Genomic DNA, 24407 nt, shown 5'->3' with positions numbered 1-24407 from the left:
TGAGCTGTGCTCGGGTCGCATGGTTGCCCGGATGCGATTTGCTGGCTATTTTGCACAGGAATACCCAGGCCTGCGTGAGAAGTGGACCTTCTGGTTATTGTACATCTTACTTTAATGTCAGGACAGGAGTACGTCAGGGATGTGTATTGGCCTGTGTCCCATTTTCCTTGTATATTAATGGGCTCTGAGACGTACTGGTACGAGTGACCTCAGACTTCCGAAGAATTAATGGTCTCTTATACCCAAGTGTTGGCATATTGCAGGAACTTGTCAAGGCATATACAGAGTTTAAGACTTTTTTGGACTTGAAAGTTAATGCCGCCAAGTTGGTTGTTATGGCTTGTCACCTCTCCCAGAAAAGTCCCAAAAGGGCACTAATATTAACAAATGGGGTAGTAATCCCAAGAGTCCAGACATTTGATTATCTTGGGATATGTTTAACTTCAAATCTGAAATCAGGGGCACACACAGAAAAACAAGGAGCTAGGTTTAAACAAGCACTTTTGGGGGGCAAGGAGATTCATGTCTAGTGCAAAGCCATTTGCATCTTCTCACTAACTTAATGGGTCCGCTTGATGGCCACGAGGGGTTGATTCTCTCTGCACTTTGGGGCATCAATGATCATGGTAGCACTGTTTATAGCATGCAAAGTACCCCCCTTGGAGTTATGGCACAAGGTAGGGGGCAGGTTGTGTTTGATTTTAAATCACTTTTAATGAATATGAATTGGTTGATAATTGGGGGTTTCCCTTTGTTTTCTCTAGTGGTTCTATGATGAGGTCTCTCATATATGTATATCTCCCTGTCTTTTTAGAGTTGAATTGTTATTCTCCTGATGAAGGTGTAACTCAATTAAAGTTAAATACGCCGAAACCGGTTGAGAAACCAGTGATGAGGTCAACTTTGGACATCGATGTGACCCATCCTAAACTGATGACCACTTGGAACTATCTGTTGTTGTGGCTTTTCATATATATTTATTATATATCTCTTTTTCTCTCTCTTTTTATGAAGACAATAAGTAAATCAATTGTTATGACTTTTTTAGGATAAAGTTTTACCTTACATGTATTATTGTGATGGATGTATGAATGGTTATTGGATGCCTGTGTACGAATGAGATAGACTATATGTGAAACTATGTTAAATTATGTGTTCTTAATTCCTTTCCTGCGATGTAAAATTATTGAGTGCTATGATTAATTCTCGATTAAAATTTGATATTTAAATAATGGATCAGGTTCAATTAAATTTCTTGATTCCTTCTGTCTCCAAAATTGTATCCTCTGGTTTTCTTCCGTAATTAGTAGTGCAAAGCCATTAGACATGATAATGACAGTTTATGCCATACAGCAAAATCAGTGGCCAAAAATGGAGCCACGCTATGGGGTGTTGGGGATGTACAGACTCTGCCAGTCAGCAAGTACTCCTTTTTATAAGTAATTCTCGGTCTATCACAATCTGCCCCCAAATATGGTGCACACATTGAGCTGCGTCTGCAGTTTTATGGGGGATAAAATGGTGTTGGAACCAGCTCTGCATTGGCTCTGACTATGGGCTAATTTCAGGGCGGGGTAAAACAATCCCTAATTACACACTTGTTGGCAAGGGGGGGTTCCGGGCTGTGCCCTGGCTGGACCATGTAAAGAAGCTGCTGTTAAAACTGGATGCTGAACACTTATTTGAACGCTGGTTCCTGTCCTGAAAGACAGGCAGTTTTGTGTTGACCATCACTACTATATTTACTATGGGCAGAAAACCTGCGAGCGAGCTGGTAGCCGCGGTCATTTTTAATGCAAGCTATGACCAGAAGGACCATCCTGCTGCCTTTGTAAACTTGCTTAATGGCGGCCATTTAGACTGAGCTAATTTTGAATGTTCTAAAATTGCTTAATTTGCATTCATATTTAGGTGCATAATGATGAAAAAGAATCTCAGTCTGAGCAACTGTAACAAGCTACCTTGGTTGTTCAATTCTTGTGTATTATTTCTCTTTATTTATTTGTCTGCTGCATGCAGAGCGGAGGACATTGCGACTGACCAATGTCTGAATCAACATATAACAAACATACTCCACAGATTCCACTATGCGCTCCAAATTATGATTTTTCAAAAATAAGATTTTTCAAAGAAATCCCATTCTTAATGGGTATTTAAGTTTGTAATTTTTTCATCCGTTGAGAACATGATAATTCGTTTTCATTCACAACAATTTATCACATCATATTTCTTGCTTGCAGAAGTGATACATCCTCTTATTTCTTCACTTTCAGAAATAGTATACCCTCACATCCTCTTACACCCTCTACACGTGTTTCCCCATGTTTAGTTCCACATGGTTCATCAGGAGGGATATGTAATTATAGGCACTTTTTTAAATGCAGTTCAGGCTGTTTCATATTTGGTTTTCAAAATTGGTTTTCAAAATTGGTTCTTTGTCCTTTGTCCTCATTAAATGTTTGGCAGCTAAGTAATCTAATGTGTAATCTCTGAGATCTTTATTTCTTTGAAGTTGTATATTCATGGCTCCATTCTTCTACTTACCTGTAACTGTTGGTCTCCAGCATGGGTCTGGCATGGATTCACATGCTCATGAATATTCCCCGTCGTCAGGCTGGGAATCCTCAGTAAAGAAAAAAATCAGTATCAGTATTGTTTCCGATCTGTCTTTCTTAGTAGTAACCAATCGCTGGTCTCTGGGTCATACTGCCCCCAGCCAATGACTGCCCTCTTCCTAAGTCCCGCCCCTGGCGGCCATCCTCAGATTTGGTAGCATGTAAAGTGGCAGTAGGATCAAGTGAAGAGCCGCAGAGGGGTAGGAGGGAGGGTTCGCATGTGAATCCATGCCAGACCCATGCTGGAGAACAACAGTTACAGGTAAGTAATTTGTTCCTTCTCCAGTCTGGGGTCTGGCATGGATTCACATGCTCATGAATATAAGAATACATAGCAGTACACACATGCACAACCACGGGAGGTGGCAAGGCTCAACATTAAGCATTACATAAAACTCAACATTAAGCATCTCTTACCTCCTCACCAGGCTCACCTTAAGCGAACAGCTTGCGCAGCACTGCCTGGCCGACTCTGGACTCCTCCCTGGAATCCCGGTAGATGCAGTAGAATCTCATGAAGGTGTGAGTCGACCTCCACGTAGCAGCCCTGCAGATATTCAGCAGGGGCACACCAGACAAGCATGCCGTGGTGGCAGCGATCGCTCTGGTCGAATGGGTTCTCGGACGGCCGGGCAACAGTTGGTTTGCCAACCGATGACAGTGCATGATGCAGCCGGAGAGCCATCCGGAAATGGAAGACTTCGAGAGAGCCTTCCCTTGGTTCACAGGTCCAAAGTTCACAAACAGCTGTGATGTCTTCCGAAAACTCTTCGTTCGGTCCAAGGGCTCGTTGAGACAGAAGTCTGATGGCACCTTGGGCATGAAGGAGGGGTGTGTCCTCAGCACCATCCTCGTCTCGTAGAAAGTCAAGTATGGAGGCTTGCAGGAAAGGGCCTGAATCTCTCCCATGCGTCGTGCAGAGGTGATGGCCACAGGGAACGCTGTCTTCCATGACGGGAACTTCAACGAAGACGAATGCAAAGGCTCGAATGGCGGGCCCAGGAGCCTTCACCGGCGGGAACGATTGGAACAGTCTTTTCATAAACTACTTCACCAGGCGATGAGACCACAGGGACGACCGTCCTGCAGTTCTGGTGTATCGGGAAATCGTTGCCAGATGCATCTTGATGGAAGCATGAGCTAGTCCAGCTTTGGCCAGCGACAGCAAGTACGGTAGCACTTGAGGGGCTGTAATCCGTAGAGGGTTAATCTTCTGTGCACGGCACCAGACAGAGAACCTCTTCCACTTGTGTCCATAGCACTTGAGAGTTGAGGACGCCCTGGCCTTTGCAAGAACCTCTCTGCAGTCAGCCGGGATATCGTACCCTCCAAACTCTAGTGCTGCAGGAGCCAGGCCTGCAAGTTCAGCGACTCCGGGTCGTGATGAAGAATGGCGCCTCCTTCTCTGGAGAGAAGATCTGCGTCCTTCGACAGTTTGACTGGCAGGGACGCCGACAAGTCCAGAAGGTCCGGGAACCATATCCGTCTCGGCCACCTCGGTGCGACAAGGTTAATCCTGCACCGGGAAATCTTGAGTTGGTTGATGAGCCTGAGCAGCAACGGAAACGGCGGGAACGCATACAGGAACAGGTCGTCCCAGGGCAATGAGAAAGCATCGCCCATGCTCCTCGGCTGGGGGAACCTGCTGGCGAACCTCTGGCACTTGGAGTTTGTTGCCGTCACGAACAGGTCGATTTGGGGTTTGCCCCATCGCCGGAAGAGATGATCCACTTGATCCTGGCATAGTTCCCACTTGTGGCACGAGCGCAGCTCCCTACTGAGTGAGTCGGCGATGGTGTTTTTTATCCCTGCTAGATGAAAAGGCACCAGAAACATCCCCTGGGCAACGGCCCAGTGCCACAGATCCTGGGCTTCCTTGGACAGGGCTGGGGATCTGGTTCCTCCCTGCTTCCGGATGTAGAACATCGTGGTGGTGTTGTCAGTGAAGATCCTCACCACCTTGCCCTTGAGGGACGGGAGGAATGACTTGAGGGCCCAGAACACTGCTCGGAGCTCCAGTATGTTTATGTGGAGCGGCCTCTCCTCGGGAGCCACAGGCCTCTCGTGTGAAGATCTCCGGTGTGCGCTCCCCACCCTTCCAGGGAGGCATCCGTTATCACCGTCACCTGGTATGCTGGAGTCTGAAAGTCCGTGCGCGTGGGTGCCCCACCATCGAATTGCATGGTGGAATGCTTTGTTAAGCGAGATCTTGTCCTCAAAGCTGTCCGTCGCTTGCGTCCAAACCGGCATCGAGGAACTCCTGCAGAGGACGCATCCGAAGCCTGTACAGGCGCACCAGATAGATGCAAGAGGACATCATCCCTAGAAGGGACTTGATGGACCTCACTCTGGCCACATCCGTGGCCAGCAGACGCTGTACCTTGCCCAGGATGGCCTGGGTTCTTTCCTCCGACAGCGAGGCCAACTGCGCTACTGTATCGAGCTTGGCTCCTAGAAACAGCACGACCTGCGACAGAACCTGGTGGGATTTGGGGAAGTTGATGGAGAATCCCAGGTCCGTGAGCAGCCGGACGGTCTTTGCTGCACTTGGACTACGAACCTGAGAAACTTTCGGTGTCCTTTTAGGTTGGGGATGTGACAGTATGCATCCTCCAAATCCAAAGACGATAGGAAGTCGCCTTCCTCCAGCTGGCCCAGCACGTGCTGGAGGGTGACCATCCGGAACTTCTGTGCCTTGATGTATTTGTTTAGCCGACGCAAGTCCAGGATGGGACGCCAACCTCCTGTCTTCTTTCTGACAAGGAAGTATCTGGAGTATACTCCGGAGCCCCGGAGCCTCTTTGGGACGATTTTTTCTTTACCGAGGATTCCCAGCCTGACGGGGAATATTCATGAGCATGTGAATCCATGCCAGACCCCATGCTGGAGAACTCGAAACGGATAATGCAAACCGCCAATGGCGAACCTCAGGTAGTTCCTGTGCTTGAGATGGATTGGCACATGAAAATAAGCATCCTGAAGATCCAATGACACCATCCCTTCCTAGAGTTGGAGGGCCTGAAGGATCGGAGAAAGTGTGACCATCTTGAATTTATCCTTCCTGATGAACTTGATCGAGTATCTCAAGTCCAAGATGGGTCTCAGTACTCTTTCCTTGGTGGGCATTATGAAATATGGAGAGTACCATCCTTTGTTCCTCTCTGCTACAGATACCGGCTCTACAGCACCTTTCTCTGGCAGGGTCAAAATTTCCTGCACAAGGAGTGGATCTGGAACCTTCAAAGAATGGTTCCCTCGGCGGATGGCTCTGAGGTCTCTGAATGAAGGCAAGCCAGTAACCTTGGGCTATGGTTTCTAATCCCCAAGCATCCAAATTAATGTCTCGCCATTCTGTCAGATGCTGAGACAGTCTTCCTCCCACTGGGGTTTCGTGACTCAAGACCTCAGAGAGGTTTTGAGGCAGCTGAAGCAGTGGCTGTTGGTAAAGATGTCCCTGCTTGAGCAGGCTTTGCACCTCTCCCTCGGCCACAATGAGGGAATCTTAATTGGGCTCTTTGACCAGCCATTCCTCTCGCTCTTCCAACTGAGGAATAGTAGCGAAAGGATCTACCTACCTCCAGGAAGGGCCACTGGGGCAAAAAAGCTGAGGCTGCCTAATAGCGGCACCTAAAGATTTGGCTGCCGCCTTCGAGGTCTGCAGCTTCTCAAGGCTTTCGTCAGCCTTGCTGACAAAAAGGTGAGACCCATCAAAAGGTATGTTAAGGAGTCTAGATTGCACATCCGGTTCAAATCCAGACTTCCTTAATCACGCACGTCTGCAAATTACAGTGCTTGCCGCCATGAATCCAGACCACATTGAAGAGACTTACACATGGCTTCTTTGCCGCCCCTACTCAACTTGATATGTTATATCATGTTTTTGTTACATTTCAGAGAAAAATAAGTGCATTTTCATTTCCATTTCCATCTCCTTCTTAGAATTGCCAAAGTCAGATTTAACAATACAAGTTGGACTGTTAGGAGACACGGTCACATAAAACTACATCGACTGTGATGGCGTGACATTCAATTACTCACGACATTCAGTTAGGAACTAACTTTAGTTCTTCGAAAAAATTGATTAAGTTACAGGAGAGCTTGATGTTATGACCTGCTACAGCATAGTCCCACCAATCATCTGACACATAGGATTGTGGTTTGAATTCCTTTAAATGCACTTTGCGGAGACCTGTCAACATAGAGCATATGGCTGCTAGATGTTTTAGAGACTTGATGTAACGCTCACCTGGTTCGCGCTGCTGTGACCTCTTCTAAGGTGATGCGCAGGGTTCGGAAGGCGCCCCCAAATCTGGCTTGTCTGGCTCGCAGAAGTATCCTTCTGTAGGCGAAAATAGGGGATTAACTGTCTGCGGGGTAATGCAATCGGCCTCCCACTTTCCCCTCTCACCCTCCTCGAAACCCTTCTGTGATTCCTCGTAGCGTCTCACCTTAGGGTCTGGAAGGACGAGCTCTCCATCCTGCTTCTGATGCAGGGGCGCGTTGGTATCCAGTTACTTCACTGGATTTTCGGATTGGTGAGAACGAAACTTGCTTGGCTTCCAGGTAGTTTTTTTGATAAGAGGTTCCCCTTGTGTCCATGCATTAATGTACTAATGCTAGTGTCTTTTTCCCCATAGGGGCCGGGGTACGGAATGCCGGGGAACAGGCACCGACCCGAGTTGAGAGGTGAAATCCTTGTAGAAATCAGGTAAGTCTTTAATGAGCGTTTTTTGGTAATGTCTTTTCATTCGCTCATTAACGCTGATGTCTCTTTTTCCCCTTAGGGGCCGGGGTCCGGAAATGCCAGGATGCGGCACGAACCCGAAATGAAGAGGTGTTAGGGTTGGCTCTTATACTTGCATGTGTGCTGAGCCAGGATTGATGTCACCATCAGAATGTAGGCTGTGAGTCTGGAGTGTGAGATTAGAATGTTTGGGGTTGAATGGGTTCTAACCCAGGCAGTTAGATTATGTGAGCCTGGGTGGTGGGAGCCAGTGGGCACCTGTCCCTTTCCTCTTTATCTCCTAATGACTTGTTGACATCTGATCCTGTAACCTAAGAAGCTAATAAAGTAACCACTATGCGTACCTGGCCTGTGTATCCTGAGTGTCCCTTGGAGTGAACCCTATGACCAAGAGCCGGTCATAACAATTGGCGACGGGGATGGTCCAAGGTATGGTGAAGGAGGACCTTGGAGTGGACACCAAGTGAAGCAAAAGGAGATGAAGGTACCTGTGTGATGTCATGTGAGAGAGGAGAAGAGACTCTGCTGCGGGGGGTGCAGGCAAGAGGACAAGTAAATGAAAGGAGAGAGGGAGAGCCCACTGCCCCCCATAGACTGGTTGCACCCACCACCCAGGGCTGTTTGAGCCAGTCCACCCAGGGCTGGAAGGGACAGCCTGTCAGAGGAGACCCCTGGGAAGAAGGTAGAGTGCCCTCTTTGAGGCCAGGAGTCATTAGAGGCTGTCCAAGAGTCTGGAGAAATGGAAATCACCCAGGGCTGGAAGGGACAGCCTGTCAGAGGAGACCCCTGGGAAGAAGGGAGAGTGCCCTGTTTGAGGCCAGGAGTCATTAGAGGCTGTCCAAGAGTCTGGAGAAATGGAAAGCACCCAGGGCTGTTTGAGTCAGCCACCAAGTACTGCTTTAGTCAGCCCCCAGGGCTGTTGCAGGCGACCACCCAGGGGTGTCAGAAGCATCCTGCCCCATGGAGCCTGGGGCAAGGATGGCCTGTTGGAGTCTGCCAGGAACAGGCCCCCTGGTACATGAGGAGACATTGGCAGGTTTGCATGAGGCTGCCCAAGTGTGCCACCATTTCCTGAGTGACTATGCCAGCATTATTTAAAAAGGGGAAATGTAATTTCCATGCCAAGTAAGCGTAATTGTGCCTTTTATGCACCTGGAGGCTAAAGGTTTTAATGAGAATAGACGCTATGCTGATTTGGTCTGAGGTGGGGACCATGCAATGAGAAAATGGTTACTGTTTGGGTATGATAGTAGTTTTTGGGGATGATTAGTTTATGCTTGCAGAAGAAATGTTGGAGTTTCATTTAAAAGTAAAATGTCATAATGGATTGAGCAACGATGTGGCAAGCAGTGACTGAAGAGTACTGTTGTGCATTAGTAGTGAATTACCATGAGAAGTATTAGTGAGAATGATGTTGCACTTAGAATAGGAGATGCATTTTATTTTAGATGTAACCATTTTGAGGCATTGCAGGTTGGTTTTAGAGTTGGCCCCAGTTGGCAACATGGACGTTTAGGTCTCATTTAAAGTTGGTTTCCACATTTGTGTTGTGACAGGGGTTGTGTGTGAGTGGCACATATGAGATTGATTGAGGTGGACAATCAAAGGGTGTTGATCCTATTATGCTTAATGTAACGTTTTGAGGCATTTTAGCATATTAGGTTACCTGTTTAATGGCGACATGGACTTTTAGAAAATGTGACTTGGATGTACTATGTTTCAATGTTCTGATCATCCTAAGACTATGTTTTGCTTGTGTGTGTGTGGTGTGAGATTTGTGATCTTAAAGCACAATAAGAGTGATGTTGGTCATTAATGGTTACCACAATCTTTGAGTCATTTCAGCATTTAGAGTTGCCCATGCTTTGGCAACATGGACTTTTAGGAAATGAGATCTGCAATTTATAATGTGATTATTGATATGTCATTGCAATGCTTACTATAACCATTTTTGAGGCATTGTAGGCGTGATGTTCTGTTTGTGCGTGTATTTATGTGCAACCCATGATGACTGCCAGAGTGACTGCAGCGCTCCTTAGCAGTTAACATTCTATGCCGGGGTTGTCTGTATTTTGAACATCCTGTGTTTCATGTGTGTGTTGGAGTAGTATGTGAATGTTTTAGTGTTGGTGCATGACCAGTGTTTGGTTTTGAAATCTTTTGGGACTTTTTTGGAATGTGTTTTAATTGATGTACATGACCAGAGTTGGAGTTGGAGGTGTTTGGTGTTTTGAGGCCCTGCGGGCTCAGTGATGTTACTAGTGGTAGGCTAGCATAGAAGCTAGTTGGAACTTTGATGAATAGGTTAGTGACTCTGAGGGGTCCAGAGGTACCTAGTAGGAGACTAGTACCATAAGCTTTGCAAAGCTGTGTTTTTGTGATGATTGGTGGCTCTGAGGAGTTCACATGAAACCTAGTGAAGCTTCTATGTTGTTTTTGAAGGTGTCTAGCTCTGCGGAGTTTACTTGAAGCAGTGTGAAGCTTTGATGTTTTTGGTGACCCTGGAGTTGTTAAGGTCCAGGGATTGCTTGGAATTCTGGAGATGCAAGTTACATTGCATTTAGTGTTTTCTTTTAACTTTAGGTGACTTTTGGAATTGTTCTTGAGTCCGCTCTTGATTAATTTCAGAAGCCTGGCAACGTTTCATCTGCAGCTGTGTTCACTTTGGGGTGTTTATTTGGTTTTGAAGGGCTCATTTGTCTGGCCAACATTTGTAGCGTTATGCTGGTGGTGGTTGTTTAGTGACAGCTGGTTGCGTTTCTTTATTGGTGTGATGAGGTGAGTGACTGGTGATTAGGTGTGTCTGTGTTGCTTGAATTTTGGAATGGATTTGACAGCGGCATGAGTTGTGACTGTGGTTTCTTGGTGACCCAGGTAGATTGTTGGGTTGTTAGTAAGTATCTTGCGCAGTTATGACAGTACCTGGTTTTTCCCGGTTTTGGGAGTTAGTACTCGGAAGTGGCAGTCCGAGGTTCCTTTGTGGCAGAGAGGAACGGAAGGAGCTTTGTGTTTGGTTGGTCTTGGAAGTGTTGTGGTTTGTTTGCCGAGGTGGGCGGTTAGTGCTCGAAAGTGGCAGTTCGAGGTTCCTTTGTGGCAGGCGGGAACGGAAGGTGATTTGTGATGTTTTGATTGGTTAGGAATGTTAGTCGTGGCGGCTGGGACTGTCATAGGATGTTAGTTACACCTGTTTGTTCAATCTCTGGGGTTAGCGGAACTCTGCTGAGAGTGAGGTGTGTCTTGCTGTTGTGACAGTGTGTGTTGTTCTTTATGCAAGAGGAGGAGGTGTTAGGGTTGCTTTCTCTAAGTGTGTGTTTGAGGTGTGTTTGTTTGTTGTAGGAAAGGAGGTGTTAGGGTTGGCTCTTATACTTGCATGTGTGCTGAGCCAGGATTGATGTCACCATCAGAATGTAGGCTGTGAGTCTGGAGTGTGAGATTAGAATGTTTGGGGTTGAATGGGTTCTAACCCAGGCAGTTAGATTATGTGAGCCTGGGTGGTGGGAGCCAGTGGGCTCCTGTCCCTTTCCTCTTTATCTCCTAATGACTTGTTGACATCTGATCCTGTAACCTAAGAGGCTAATAAAATAACCACTATGCGTACCTGGCCTGTGTATCCTGAGTGTCCCTTGGAGTGAACCCTATGACCAAGAGTCGGTCATAACAAGAGGGAATGAATCAAAAAGTCTTAACATGGAGATTTAGCTTTCCTTATTCCCTTCTCTCTCTCACCTTTTGTTCTGGTCTTTTTCTCACTAGGCGCTGGGGTGCGACTGCGAATCCGAATGATCGCTGCTGAACATGGAGGCGCCCTGTAAAGGTGAGTGGAATGCGGCGCTGCAGCGATCGACGCGATGAGCTTTTAAATAAAAGTCTTCCTTTTCAGGATTGTCGGCGAGATGTCTCCGGGATGCGGATTTAGCAGGTAAGGACTTTTCCTTCTTCTGTTCTCTTCTTCTCTTCCTTTGCAGGTGATCCAGGATGCTGGCAGGCGTGGCAGAAGTCAGGATGCAGGAGCAGACACAGTGAGCGTCCAGCTGCTAGATGCAGAACAACGCGAAGCACGTGTGGCTGTTCGGGTGGGGTTTAAATAGCCTTGGAAGAAGTTCCAGGTATGTATCCTTCCTCCAATCAGGTATGTATCCTTCCCCGACCACGCCCGGATGGTAAATTAGTCCCACAGGTAAAGTAGTTCCTTTCAGGCCTCAAGGAGGCCGGGCTCCTGCAGCATGGTCTGCATCAGGTAAGTGCACCCAAGCACTACCATAATGAGCTTGGCGCCTATGGTGCCAGGACTGATGTCTTTTATGAGCCTACCAAAGGGCCCCTATATGGGGTTGCTGGGTCCTTCCTTGGGGACTGGATGTCCGCTTTCGGGGATGCAGGGCTTGAACCGGCTCCCCGGGAGCAGGCATCATGACACTTGACTTCTGTTGTTTTACAGAATCGGCAGTTATTGTTGACTGTTTCTTTGTTCTTGCGCATCCAAAGTATCTCGTTGGTGTTTAGAGCGTTCAATCGTAGCCTTAGGAATTGTGCCCTATGATGACGCGATGGACAATTCGTGAGATATTTTTATTGACAGTGTAATTTGACCATACTTCTGGAAGAAGGCAAGGTAGATTTGAGGGTTAAGCGGTTGTTGCAAGTTGTGATCCAGTCCCATGTTGCTAGCTTCTTTTTAGCTTGTTATGGGCACTGGATTAGCTCTTCTTCAGATATGCCTGCTTCAACCATAATTAGATTTAGTTTGAGCTTCCATGCATGAATAAGGACATTGACAGTGGATTTTTTACCCGATTAGAAGATGTTGTATGCTGGTATAGAGGAAGCAAGTAGTATCTTACGCAAGGGAGATAAAGATTTCCAGATGATTGTCATATAAGTTGAATTCAAAGCTAGCTCGTATCTCAGAGCTGACATTGAGATGTAATTCGGAAGGTTCAAAACACGTCTCCAAAACTTTCCTTCCAATCGGCTCCAAATGTTGTAGTTAATATTCAAGGCAGCTTCGCCGTCAAAGGTGATTGTTGGGATTACTTTTTGGAGATAAAACATAACGGGTGTGATGGAAAATTTCGCGTGGTCAATGTTGATTTTAACAACTTGAAGACTCAAAATCTTTATTTTAGCCATCAAATCGCCAATCCAGGCAGCTTCACAAACCGAGTCGTTGACCATTGCACCTAGATAACGGATTGACTTGACAACATCTAGTGTTTTTTTTTCTATGCGCCATTGGAAAGACTTGTCTTTCCTTGACATGGATCGTCCAATGCACATGATTTTTGTTTTCTCTGCATTTAAACACAGCTTATTTGCAGATAAAAACACCTGCAGGCGAGAAAGAAGATGTTGGAGGCCAATTTGTGTTTGATCGACCAACACTGTCGTCAGCGTAGACCAGGTGATTTACAAAGTAACCGTTAAGTTTGGGAGGAAAGCAATGGACAGACTTTAGCCACTCCGGTAAATCAGCTATGAACAGTTTAAAAAGATCTGCTGCAAGTGGACAACCTTGTTTGACGCCTTTAAATATTCTTATTGGATCTGTGAGGTCGCCTTGTGAATTGACTCTGATTTGAATCGAAGTATTAGAATGCAGGGCGATGATGGGATCTAACAGATGATCTGGACAATGCCACGAGCGTAGTTTTGCCCATAGTTTAGTCCGGTTGATGGCGTCAAAGGCTTGTCGAAGGTTGACAAATGCAAAGAAGATTCTTTTTTTCACCTCCAATGCTGACAGTTTTAAGAGTGACAAGATTGTAAGATTCACATCGGTTCCCACGTTTTTTGTAAAACCTGTTTGGCGACAGTCAAGTTTTCCAGTTGAGAGAGCCCAATTTACCAACTGTTGGCGCAAGAAAGATCCAAAAATCTTGCCAATAGTGTCAAGAAGGGCGATCGGGCGATAGTTCGCAGGATCGGCCCGACAGCCCTTCTTGTATATAATAACTACAATTGCCTCGGACCAAGAAGAGGGAAGCCTCCTGCTAATTGTGATCTGAAAAAACAGCTTGTGGATAAATTTGGACCAGTGTACACTATGCTTTTTGAGCATAAGATTTGATATTTGGTCAGAGCCAGCAGCTCTTGAATTTTTCAGCTTAGAGATTACACCTTCCTGCAAAGAGATTGAATTTGCAATGTCCCCAAGTGGAAATTATCATATCGGACGGCGGGAGAACTTCGAATACAGGTTTTTCATATATGAAAGTGAAATATTCTCGCCATTTGTCGCTTGAAATTTCATTTGAAATTGCTGGAATAGATTTTGAGCAGCCTTTATTTAAAGTGGCCCAGATTTCACGTGTATTTTTCTGTACCAGATGTTTTAGCATTGTTTCTGCTCGTCCTTGATCGATGATGATTAGATGTGATCTTAGCCAATTTCGGGATGATTGCCGCCGCTTCTTGACTTCCATTGCCTTGCAATGCGGGTCACTCAGCTCTCTTTTGATTTGCCTAAGATCTTTCCTTAATAGTTTTTTTGCCGTTGCTATTTCAGAGCTATATAGGTGTTTTGGCAATGACCCGAAGACTCTTGAGTTGAAAATTGTCTGGGTTTGGTCCATCCGCAGAGGCGTGTACTCTACTGTCTGGAGTACGTTTAGACTGTGGCTTAGATGAGCAATAGCAGATCCATTAGTTCTCAATCTATTGCCTGCGGCGTTTGATTGTAGTTGGTGCGAGTATTTTTCTGGCATGTTACAATACTCTTCGCACCAAACAAGTCGCAGCATATCATGATCGCTAGATGTCATCGGCCGCACATAAAGCCATTTCTCTTATTCAAGAAAATCTGTCGAGGCCCAAATATAATCAAGAGTATTTGTTCGAGCCATGCTATGCCACGTCGGATTAGCAGGAGAGTCGCCTTGAATTGTTCCATTTAACATCTGACAGTTGCGGTCCAGGAGATCCTTAGCCCAAGTTTGGCCTCTTGGAATGACTTCGAGATCAGGCAACCAAACATTTGACTTGGTAAGTAGATCGAATTTAAACCAACTACAGTTGAGGTCTCCACTGAGTACGGAAACGTTATGTTCTAGAAAAGTGTGGTCGATTTCATTCAATACTGACTGGATGAAAGATGTTGATGAGATCATAGCGGGATTCCAATATCCATTTATTATTAAGAGATTAGAAACAGTGGCTCTCAGCGAAAGTTTGATCAAAGTGCTTTGCACAAATGGATTTGGGTTTGTGGAGGCTACCAACGTCCACCAGTTCCGGATTTTCAAAAGAGTTATTAGACCTGCAAAAGGCCGGCCTTTTGGGTTCTTGCCAGCTGGGTTTATCAGCGTGGTAAAACCATTGCGTGTAGGGGGATCTCGTAGCCACGTTTCTTATAAACATATGACGAATACATTCTCCAAAGGTTCGTGGAATGTATTAAATAAATGCGTGAATCCTCTTGTATTCCATGACAGTAGAATTAGCTCTTGTTGTTTGGCGTTAGGTCATTGCTATTTACGTGGTCCGTTTGGAAATCTTTTCGCGTTGTTAGCTCTTCTTTCAAATGACTGATGCGTGGTAGCGTCTAGAATATCGGAAGATGAAGTTAGAGACTGACGCAGGGTTGCTCGCTTGGCGGCGGCTCCATGGCTTACTTCATGGTCAAGATTTGTCTCAGAGGATGAAATAGATCTCGGGTCAGGTGGCTCGAGAGTAAGATCAAAACCGTAGACCAAAAGATCTTCATTTGCTTAAAGTAGCATGTTTTTACAGCCGCTGAAGAAATGTGAAGGACTTGGTCGGAAGACGTTTCAGTAATATATTCCACAATTTTAATATCATCTGATGAGATCGCTCGCAATGGTGGAATACCAGCAAGCAATTTTAGGATATTTCCTCTGTTTAAATTGACTTTGTTGCCATCTGAGTGGATGTTTTGGAGACAGAGTTTCCACTTGCATGTTTGAGTCTCAAGGTTTCCGGGTCCGGAGACTCGCTGAGCTAGAGGCAAACACAATTTTAGCTGATTCGACGTTTGTTTAGGATTTAACCTCGAACTTAGCGCTTGCTGAGGAGGCCTTTTCGTCATGGGAGAAAATTGTCGATCGTTGGGTCTTGCCTGCGGTATCCTCAAAATTTTGTTTGCCTCGAGATTCCTCATTGTTGAAGACCTAGTTGATTTTGCGGCTTGGGCTTCAATAGAGACAGTGGTGGAATTCTCAGGATCAGCCGAGTAAGTCGATAAATTGCATAAGTCCACAGAGGGATCAGAAATGCCATTATCAGAGGAAGAGTCATTGGATGCTATACGCCGGCGTTTTGCCGAGATCTTTGAAGGACTCAGTGTGGCACCTGTCGATCTTAATGGAGCATTGCTGGCAATGCTCTTCGCAGTAGTTGTATGAGTTGATCGAGTGAACAAGCTTGTCTTCTTCGGAGTTATGTTTCTTATGAATTTTTTTACCTATTGTTGTATTTGTTTCGGTGGAGTACTTTTTTCTTTGGATTGCTGTGCTTGTTTTCCAGATAACTTTTTCAGTTTACCTTCAAGGGTTGTATTGATTGTTTTTGCCAGACATTTGAATATGTTGAATGAATTCACTGACGTGGAGGTTTGAGCTGGTGCGCTTCCTGTAAGCGGAATTGCATTTAATGCGAGACTGCTCGCTTGAGGGACTGGACCTTGCATATTCTGGTTTGGATCTCGAGCATCATGAGAGGGAGCCAACAGGCTCAGTGGTGGATCAGGCTGTGAAGGTTCATTAGGAGCTGTCACAGATGTAGTTATAGGTTGAGAATGAGGAGATCCAGGTGAAATGTCTCGTGTCTTTGGGGCGCCCCGTGCGGGGATGGTTGTATTTTTTCGCATCCATTTCACAGAGTCCAGGAGGCCCTCCATTAAGGCGTCGTTTTGGCAGTGATGCCGTGCAGCTAGATCGCTCAGCCTGTCTTGCCATCTCACCGCATTTTCAGCATTAGTTGTCATTTGAACTTGAAGAAAACTCGAAAAGTGTTCTAATTTGTCCATTTTAGACATTAAATTGGAAATGGCAGCACCTTGATCACTTATAGTTCCAATCAGTGATTCAAAAATGTTTGTGAATGGTGCTAGGGCAACAGCGGAGGCGGCTAGCACATTGTTATGTATCTGAGAAAGCGCTTCAGATGAAATGCCAAACGATTGAGGTGCAAAATCATGGAGTGACGAAGAGCAAGCCGAATTGTCCAGATTGTAATGTGGATTGAAGGTGGAACATTTTTTTGCAAAATTCATTGGATGAGCTTCTTCGCCGAACTGAGGTTGCATAGGGTGCGGAGTACTCGCATTCAGCGTTGGATTTTCGTGCAAGGGAGGTATGATGGAAGTGCGTTTTACCTTGAGCTCAGCAACTCTTTGCAGGCGACTAGCACGAGCAATCGCGCTCCGATCGAGGTGAGTGGGGAGTGGATTGGATTTTGGTGCTAAGAGTTGAGGAGTACTTGAAGGATTGGCATCAGTGAACTGTTCATTTATACTCGACAGAGGGTCGCTCACCATCAGGTGCTTGGCAGGCCAAAGCACTGTCGTTCTCAGGTTCAGTACATTCAAGTGCTGCTCCTGAAGTAGCTCGACCTGCTGGTTTTAATATGGTGAAATCAATTAGAGAGCAAGTTGGATTGGTTGAAAGTAGAGAACATGGAATATTAACAGGGGGCCTCAATACATTTTTGGAGTTGACCAAGCCAATCTGTAGACAACCCGGCTGAGCCGGGAAACAATTAGAGGTTTCCTCCTGTGGCAGAGTGTCTTTGGCAGTGAGAGGACAGGTCGACGCCATAGTAGAAATAGATAGTTGTTTGTTATTCAGAGCTTGTTTGGAACTCAAGTTATTCGTCGGGAGGTTTTCCACTCCTAGATTTGAGATTTTTAGCAGTTCATCAGTCACCAAGTGTGATGGAGACCTTTTTCTGTCCAAAAATCAACAACATTTGTAGAATTACTGTTCTGAAAGGGCGCATTGGCCGTAGAGACCGATTTAATCGGTCGTGATGTGACAGATGCTTTAGCGTCAGACCGAAGCACCGGAATGGCGGCTGAAACGCTGGGTGAATTCAGCAAATCCACGTTGGCCGCTCGGTGTGCTAACAAGTCAGTTTCGCTGGCAGGCGTGCTTACAGAAAGTTCTCCGTTAGAAGCTGATTGCATTAGAGATTGATAGCAGGGATGCCTAGTGAGCGAGAGTTGTCCAACTGGGCTGCTGGGGCTTCCGATGAAACAATAGGCAGCACAGATGGATTTGAGTCATCAGCTGGCACGCATCGCTCGTCGAGGGACGATGCTGGGGGCGGTGGAGAACTGGTGCCCCTTGTTGTTATTGGGCTTGTTAGTGTTAATGAGCTATTTGCAGCCATAAGCGCGCAACCAGTTGTTTTGCTTACCTTAGCCCCGGCGACAGCTTTCATCCTGGACCAAGGGTTTGTCGAGCGCCGTTGCAGTGAAGATTTTTTCCGGGTTTGTGGGTCGTCTGCCAGTAGGGTCATTGTATACGTCGCCGTGGCCAAAAGGAGCACAATCAAACGGGCAGAGCAAGGGAGTGGACTGGGACTCTGCTCCTTGACCCGCTAGCTCTTTGTGTAATTGAGGTGACAGCTCCTCAGAAGAGCCCTACAGTCGGCAGACGGCAGAAAAGCAGCAAACAGCCAAACAGCAGGAGTCACAGCCATCGCCCTTTACGCGGCTGCGCTTCACGCCGCAAGGGTTGCTGGGCTCCTGTTTTGAATCCTCACTTCCTGGAATGGGCAGAGCTCAAAAGTGGGCAGGGCTTCAACCTGCGTTGCAGCGGTTCTCTCTCTCGCGAACAGCCGGCCTTACACAGAGCAAGGGGCGCAAGGGGAACACGCTGTGATGAAATGTAATTGTATTCAGGAGGGAATAATCCAACAGCAGCACAGCCAAACAGCAGGAGTCACAGCAGTCGCCCTTTACGCGTCCCTAACAATAGCCAAGAGACTGTCTCTTTCCTCCCCTTCGGGAATATGCTCAGCCGCCACAGATTTACAGTCCCACAGAGTGAATTAAAACTTTGCTAAGGCACATGTGGATTTGGCTGATTTAAGAGCCATGCTCCCTGCAGAAACTACTTTCCTTGCCCATGCATCTACCCTTTTGTCATCCCTATTCAGTGGGATGGTTGGATAAGCTGCCTGTGTTGAGACTGCAGTAGCTTCCTGCACTACTAGACTTTCTGGGGTAGGGTGTGTTGATAAGTAGTTGGGGTCACTACTAGATGGGCAGTGACGGACTAGACTCCAGTGTCTCCCAATTGACAGACACCCTTTTTTGAAGTGCAATGTGGAAAGGTAAAATGGGATTCTTTTGCGGACCTTTATCAAAGATGTCTGTTAGATAATCCTGCTCGAAGGGGAGGGTAAGCCTACTCCATCCCAAGTAACCTACAACCTTAGACATCAACTGCCTATATGATGCATCTGCATGTTCATCAGATTCAGTTTTACCGAATTCTAACTTAGAAACCTGAAGGTGTCTCACCCGCTAGTCCCCGGGGATCTGTCATTCAGGTGGCCAAGACACAGCCATCGCTATTGGATCCAGTTCCTGGGGTTGGACCAGTGCAGGAGGACCTCCTGGATGGGGGATCCTCGGTGAGTAGAAGTGGGACACCAACGGGCGAGACGCGGTACCCCCTTCCCTATAACACATTTTCCCCATGCTACCCTGTAGGATATTCAGAAGTTCTACCCCCCTTTCCCAACACAAACACTTTCCTTCACTGTGACAGACAACAGACTAACACCAGCGCCATTTACCTGTCAGGCAATTGACATTAACTACGCACACCTGATAGCCCTTTCCCCTTCCCCACAGGGACAAAAGGCGGAGCACAAGAGCACACTGAGCAAGGCTGAACGCAGAAGGAAACCGCTACACCGGACCGGCAGTTCAAACGGAGGAGAAAGGCGGCAAGACCTGAGGGGACAACGAAGGGGGAACTGCCCATGCCTTTTTCAACTCAGACCCACAAAGCCTACGAAAGGGAAATCATAAGACCGGAAAGTCCAGCTGGCATGTGGTGTGACAGGTGTCAAGGGTACACAGGGCCCTCCCTCGCTGACAGCCAAAGCGGGGAGAAGGGCTTGCCACCGTGGTACCGTCCTTGACTCCCGAGACAAGAAACTCCAACAGTTCGGCACAGCCGGTGAATCGGAGAAGGCAGGATAGTAAAGCCGAACTGTGCTGGGCCCAAGGTTGCAGGCAGCAACCTTGTTGAACAAAGAACTTGTGTAATTGAACTTTAAAGAAACCCTAGTAAAGGTTCAGAAGCCGAGTGGTCAGGCGTAGCAGGGCACTCAGTCGAAGGACTCTGACGGAAGCCTTTTTGGGTTGTGTTCTTATGTTGATACTACAAGAACCAAGAGGCCTTAGGAGAGGCCTGTGTGAAGTATCAAAGTGGTCCTATGAGGGTCGAGCAAAACCCCTCGTACAAAGTATTTGACACATTGGAGAAAACGGATTGAACTGTGAGACTGGCAAATGTGAACCCGACAGAGGGATGCCTGCGAATTAAGGGGAAAAAGTGATGTACCCATGAACATTATAATGACAAGTGTGAACCCGGCTGAGGGATGTCCACAATGGATAGTTTAAAAAGACATCAAGACTTTTGAATGATATGTTTTTGAGTGATAGGCCATAGTAAACCTGGTTGAGGGAGGCCAACATTGCAAGAGGGATCAGAGCCCAGCTGAGAAGGATTCAAAAGGACGAAGAGCAATTGTTCAACCAGAAAGATTACCAAAGGAACTTTTATTTGTTTGTTTTTGGTTCAGCCAGCCTTCTTAGGCAAGAGACTTTGGAGGAAAGAGACTTGGCCCCAGAAGGTCCTGGCATCGTTGAAAGGAACTGTAACCTCGTTCTGGCGAGGCCCATGAGTGCGCGGTGCTCAAAGATCCTGCCTTGTCCCATGCTAAAACATGGGGAATGGAGCACCAGCCCTACCAGCCTGACTTATCATTTGGTGAACACTTTTCTTTTCTTGTGAACATTATCCCACACCATTTTGGAACTTAGTTGTAAGGATTGTCAACAGGTTTCTTAGTATAGGCCCTTTTGATTTGAAAAGATGCCACTAGGACTGCCTTATTATTATTTGATGGTCGTAGCTTGCTCCCATCCTAGATTTAGGTTTAGATTAGGCATTTTTCTCACCCATTATACAGTTTAATAAACACCTTTGAACTGTGATCACTTGTGTCTGTCTTTACTGTTGCCACCATGAGTTCCTTACATAACTCTGGTGAAGTGTCCACTCCACTGGCTATTTGTAAAGTTCTTTTAGCCTGGATTCCTCAGATATAAAGTTATCAGGGACATTTGGTGTACCATACTGTAACCTAAATGGCGCATCGTTATCCGATGGGTCATTGTCCTCATAAATAGAGGTTTGTGACTTAAAATAATCCTTTCTAGGTAAAGGAGTATATGTTTTATTTGGTTAAGGCGTAAAAGGTTTCCAAAACTTTGAACCTGATGCTCAAGGAGTCTTCTATATTTTCAATGAAGTCGTTTTCGACTTCGATGGCCCCGAAGGTGCCAATGGCATTGATGGTGTTGAAGGTGCCATTGGTGTCGATGGCGCAGCTGGTGTCGACTACCTCGACTTATTCTTTTACTTGCGGCTCGAAGGACCCTTCGATGATTCCTCATCGCGCTGAGGCCTCGACGGCTCACGGTGTGGATCTGGCATTCGTCCCGGGCTCAAGGGTCCGCAGTATTTGGCTCGAACCCTTTCCTTACCGGCTTTAGAAGGTGCGGTACAAGTATGGCTTATCGAGGGTTTTTGTTTTATCAGCATTTCGAACCTGAATGCTTCCCATTCTGCAGGAGTGGAGGCCTTTGCGGGACAAGATCTAGCTCTTTCAGTAGAGGAGTCAGACGAATAAGTCGAAGTGGCCGACTTATGGTACCTCTTCTTCAACTTCCTCGATGACGACGAGGAGTGGTGGGAGCCACTCCTCGACCTGGACCTCTTCACCTTCTTCCTTCGAGGAGAGTAGCCTCCCACATCATCCGAAGAAGGTTTCTTCGACGGGGAAGTCAATCGGGATTTCTTGGGGTTTCTACCTACCGCCAATTTCCCCTTTCGCTCGTTCAGAGCTTTTCCGGTCATAGATTGGCATTTCGAGCAGGCCAAGGTCTTGTGCTTCACATCGAGATCCCACAAGCATACGCGATACGGATCGGTTATTGACATCTTGGAACCAGAGTCTTGACACTTTTTAAACCCGGTCTTCGGGGTAGTCGGTGTCGAAGATGACATTTTCGTATTTCGTGAATGAAACTATTGAAGCGCTGTAGTTCTAGAAGTGTAAGCTTACTCTGAAAAACGGAACTGAAGCCAACGGGCGCTGTGCATGCTATATATACCTCCAATGACATCCGCGAGACAGAGGCCCTCGAGGGACATTGAGTCGACTGCATCGACGCACAGCGCCCTCTGCCAAACAATATTTCCGAAGCAGCTGAAGCTGGATATTGAATATCAAAGATGAGGATGCGTGGGAGGCGACAATCCATTCAAAGGATTGGGCATCAAAAAAGCCCAATGGCCTGCAGTGACAGCACCTCTGGGGGATGTCTTGATGGGACTGGTAAAGGAGAAAAACACCAAATGGAAGAGGTAAAGCCCCCAGGAATAGCACTATCAATCTTAGCGATGAGGGTCCCCAAATTCAATATGAGGGAGAAGCTCAGCTGATAATAAAAGTTGGTCCAGAGACGGAGCAGTCCTTCATCCTGCCATAGCTTTCTCACTGAATGTCAACTATGCCACTATGCGGTAATGATCTTACTCTAAACTGATTATTTCTCTCTCTGTAAATCAAATATAGTGCCGAGAGTCTTTGAAAGAATCCCAGTTGTGTAGTTTTCCATTTGGTCCAAATCTATAAATAAGCATGTGACTATAGTTGGCTGCTCTGGCACAAATGTCCCAATCAAGCATGCTTTGGGGGCACATTTGCAGTGAGCTCAATCCAGCCAGGAAGGAAACTAATCAGGTTTCACTTGTGGCACTGCACTATATTTGTAGGCTCAACTAGTCAAGATCATCACAATCATCTTTGCAGCATACAATACAGGCAATTCAAAATAACGTGCTTCTTTAATACTTACCTGCAGGACGTAACAAGCTAGCTTCTATTCTGTGTGGAATTCGTGGGGGAATTTTCATTGATGCACGAATCTGATAAAAGCTGCAAAAAAACAAAAAAATAATAGGTTTAAGAAACCGGATAGTGAAGTATGGGTGTCAATCTAGAATTGCTGTTAACTTTTTGATGCCTCTGAACTAGAGTTTGGAATTTTAATACTCTAGAACGTTCCACTTATCAGTTTAAAACATCAAGGGTTGTTTATAGATACTTTTGAAGCAAAGAACTCTGGACTTCTTTGTAAATATGAAACAGTCTTTCTTCGTAGGTTGCTAAAGAGCTACCTGAAAAGAGATGTGGTATCATGCAAGTTGCTTTAACCCCTAAAACACTCAATTTTTTTCTAAATTCGTCCTGCTCATTAAAAAGAGAAGAAACAACTAGTCTGCCAATGATCCTCATTAACGGGTCTTACAAGCGTGTACAGTTCTTTCTGGAATGGAAGCAGGACGTCGCATTTGTGTCGAGATACGCAATAAGCCATAGGACAACATAACTACGTTTTTAATTTACATCATAAAAGTATGTATACAAATAGACACCTGTGGCTCCCAATCTAGGGCCGATGCCTGTGCCCTTTCCTTCAACGTTGAAAGGGGCCACCCACCTCCCTAGCCCTGGCTCCCAAATCGGCCACGGCCTGTTCCATGATTGTTTTTTCTACAGCTATAGTACTCTACTGTTTCATTCTCTCCCTTATTCTGGGGAGGCTTAAATGTTGTAGCCACTCCATATGGGACCTACTGAGATAAACAGGCCTCTGTGTGCATCTCTCTCTCCACAAACTCTCCACACTCGTCCCCCAGTCTTACTGCTCTATCCCACTTCTTCTATCTCACCCTCACAATGACCTATCCTGGGTTTACCTCTCTTCCATCTCCCGTCTCTGCCCGCCAACTCCATTTTGGTCTCCCCCCTTCTCCAAAACATCCCCCCTCAACTCTACCCCCTCCTGCGTCTCACTTCCCTCCCTCCCTTACACAGACTCATAGCCACTGTGACGAATCCCGATATGTCATCACTTCTCCCCGAGGCCAGGGTGGCGAGGCCGCTACCCGATAGTCCCCTATGGGGGTGGTACTCAGCGGAAGGATCTCATGGGAAGAGACCTCCCCTCTGGGGACAAGGGAGAACATCCCGGGAGAAAGCATTATACCCACCCTCCATGCATGCCCTATTCACCCCTACATCCCTTAGACCCCTCTTCCAACACAGACTACCAAAGAAAGAGTAGACCTATGTACTCCTGTAACATCTGTGAGGTTAACCTGACCAAAAGTACTGGGACGAAGAAGATCATGGAGAGCCTGGAGGATTTGTCTGACCCAAGTACTGGGACGATGTGGCCTATAGGAGGTGTGACAAATCCTTGGATGTCGTCTCTTCTCCTTAAGGGGGAGCACCTTCCAATGAGGGCAGGGAGGTGAGGCCATTACCTGATAGTCCCCCTAGGGGTGATACTAGCAGGTGGATCTCATGGGGAGAGACTCCCTCTCTAGGGATAAGGATGACCATCCAAGGGAAAGGCGGTATGCAAACACTCCATCACCTCCACCCTCCCCCTACACATCCTCCTATCCCCTCACTCAACATCCTGTAGCCCACACTTCCATTTGCTTCTGTAGCATTAAAACTCTGTATTAACTGGGACGAGGAAGAACAGAGATGATTATCGAATCCCCAGTGAAACATATGGAGACGAGGAGGAGGCACAGAACCACAAGGAATCCTCCTCAGAACCTGACTGAGTGTGCCAATTATGAAGGCTCATATTGTTTAAAAAGAGAAGAAGGACTGAGAGTCAGACCCTCCTTAGAGGCACTGTGCGCAAGGAAGAGGTCCCCGCTAGTGAAGGGGGCAGAACTGCTGACAGGGACATGAGT

At 46.5% G+C, this 24407-nt stretch overlaps 1 protein-coding gene across 6 annotated transcripts in view; it reads right to left on the bottom strand.

Annotated features, from left to right (window-relative positions):
- The window catches only part of FAM135A (family with sequence similarity 135 member A), a 1883908-nt gene that overhangs the window by 1417473 nt on the left and 442028 nt on the right, over nt 1–24407 (bottom strand). For all 6 annotated transcript variants that reach the window (XM_069606210.1, XM_069606209.1, XM_069606213.1 and 3 more), the window contains one exon: nt 22487–22566. In XM_069606210.1, the coding sequence (XP_069462311.1) occupies nt 22487–22566 (80 nt within the window). The remainder of the gene's footprint in view (nt 1–22486; nt 22567–24407) is intronic.

Source organism: Ambystoma mexicanum, chromosome 4p (assembly GCF_040938575.1).
Source record: "Ambystoma mexicanum isolate Mex_15411 chromosome 4p, UKY_AmexF1_1, whole genome shotgun sequence".
Lineage (NCBI taxonomy): Eukaryota > Metazoa > Chordata > Amphibia > Caudata > Ambystomatidae > Ambystoma > Ambystoma mexicanum.
This window is presented reverse-complemented; position numbering and strand designations above follow the sequence as displayed.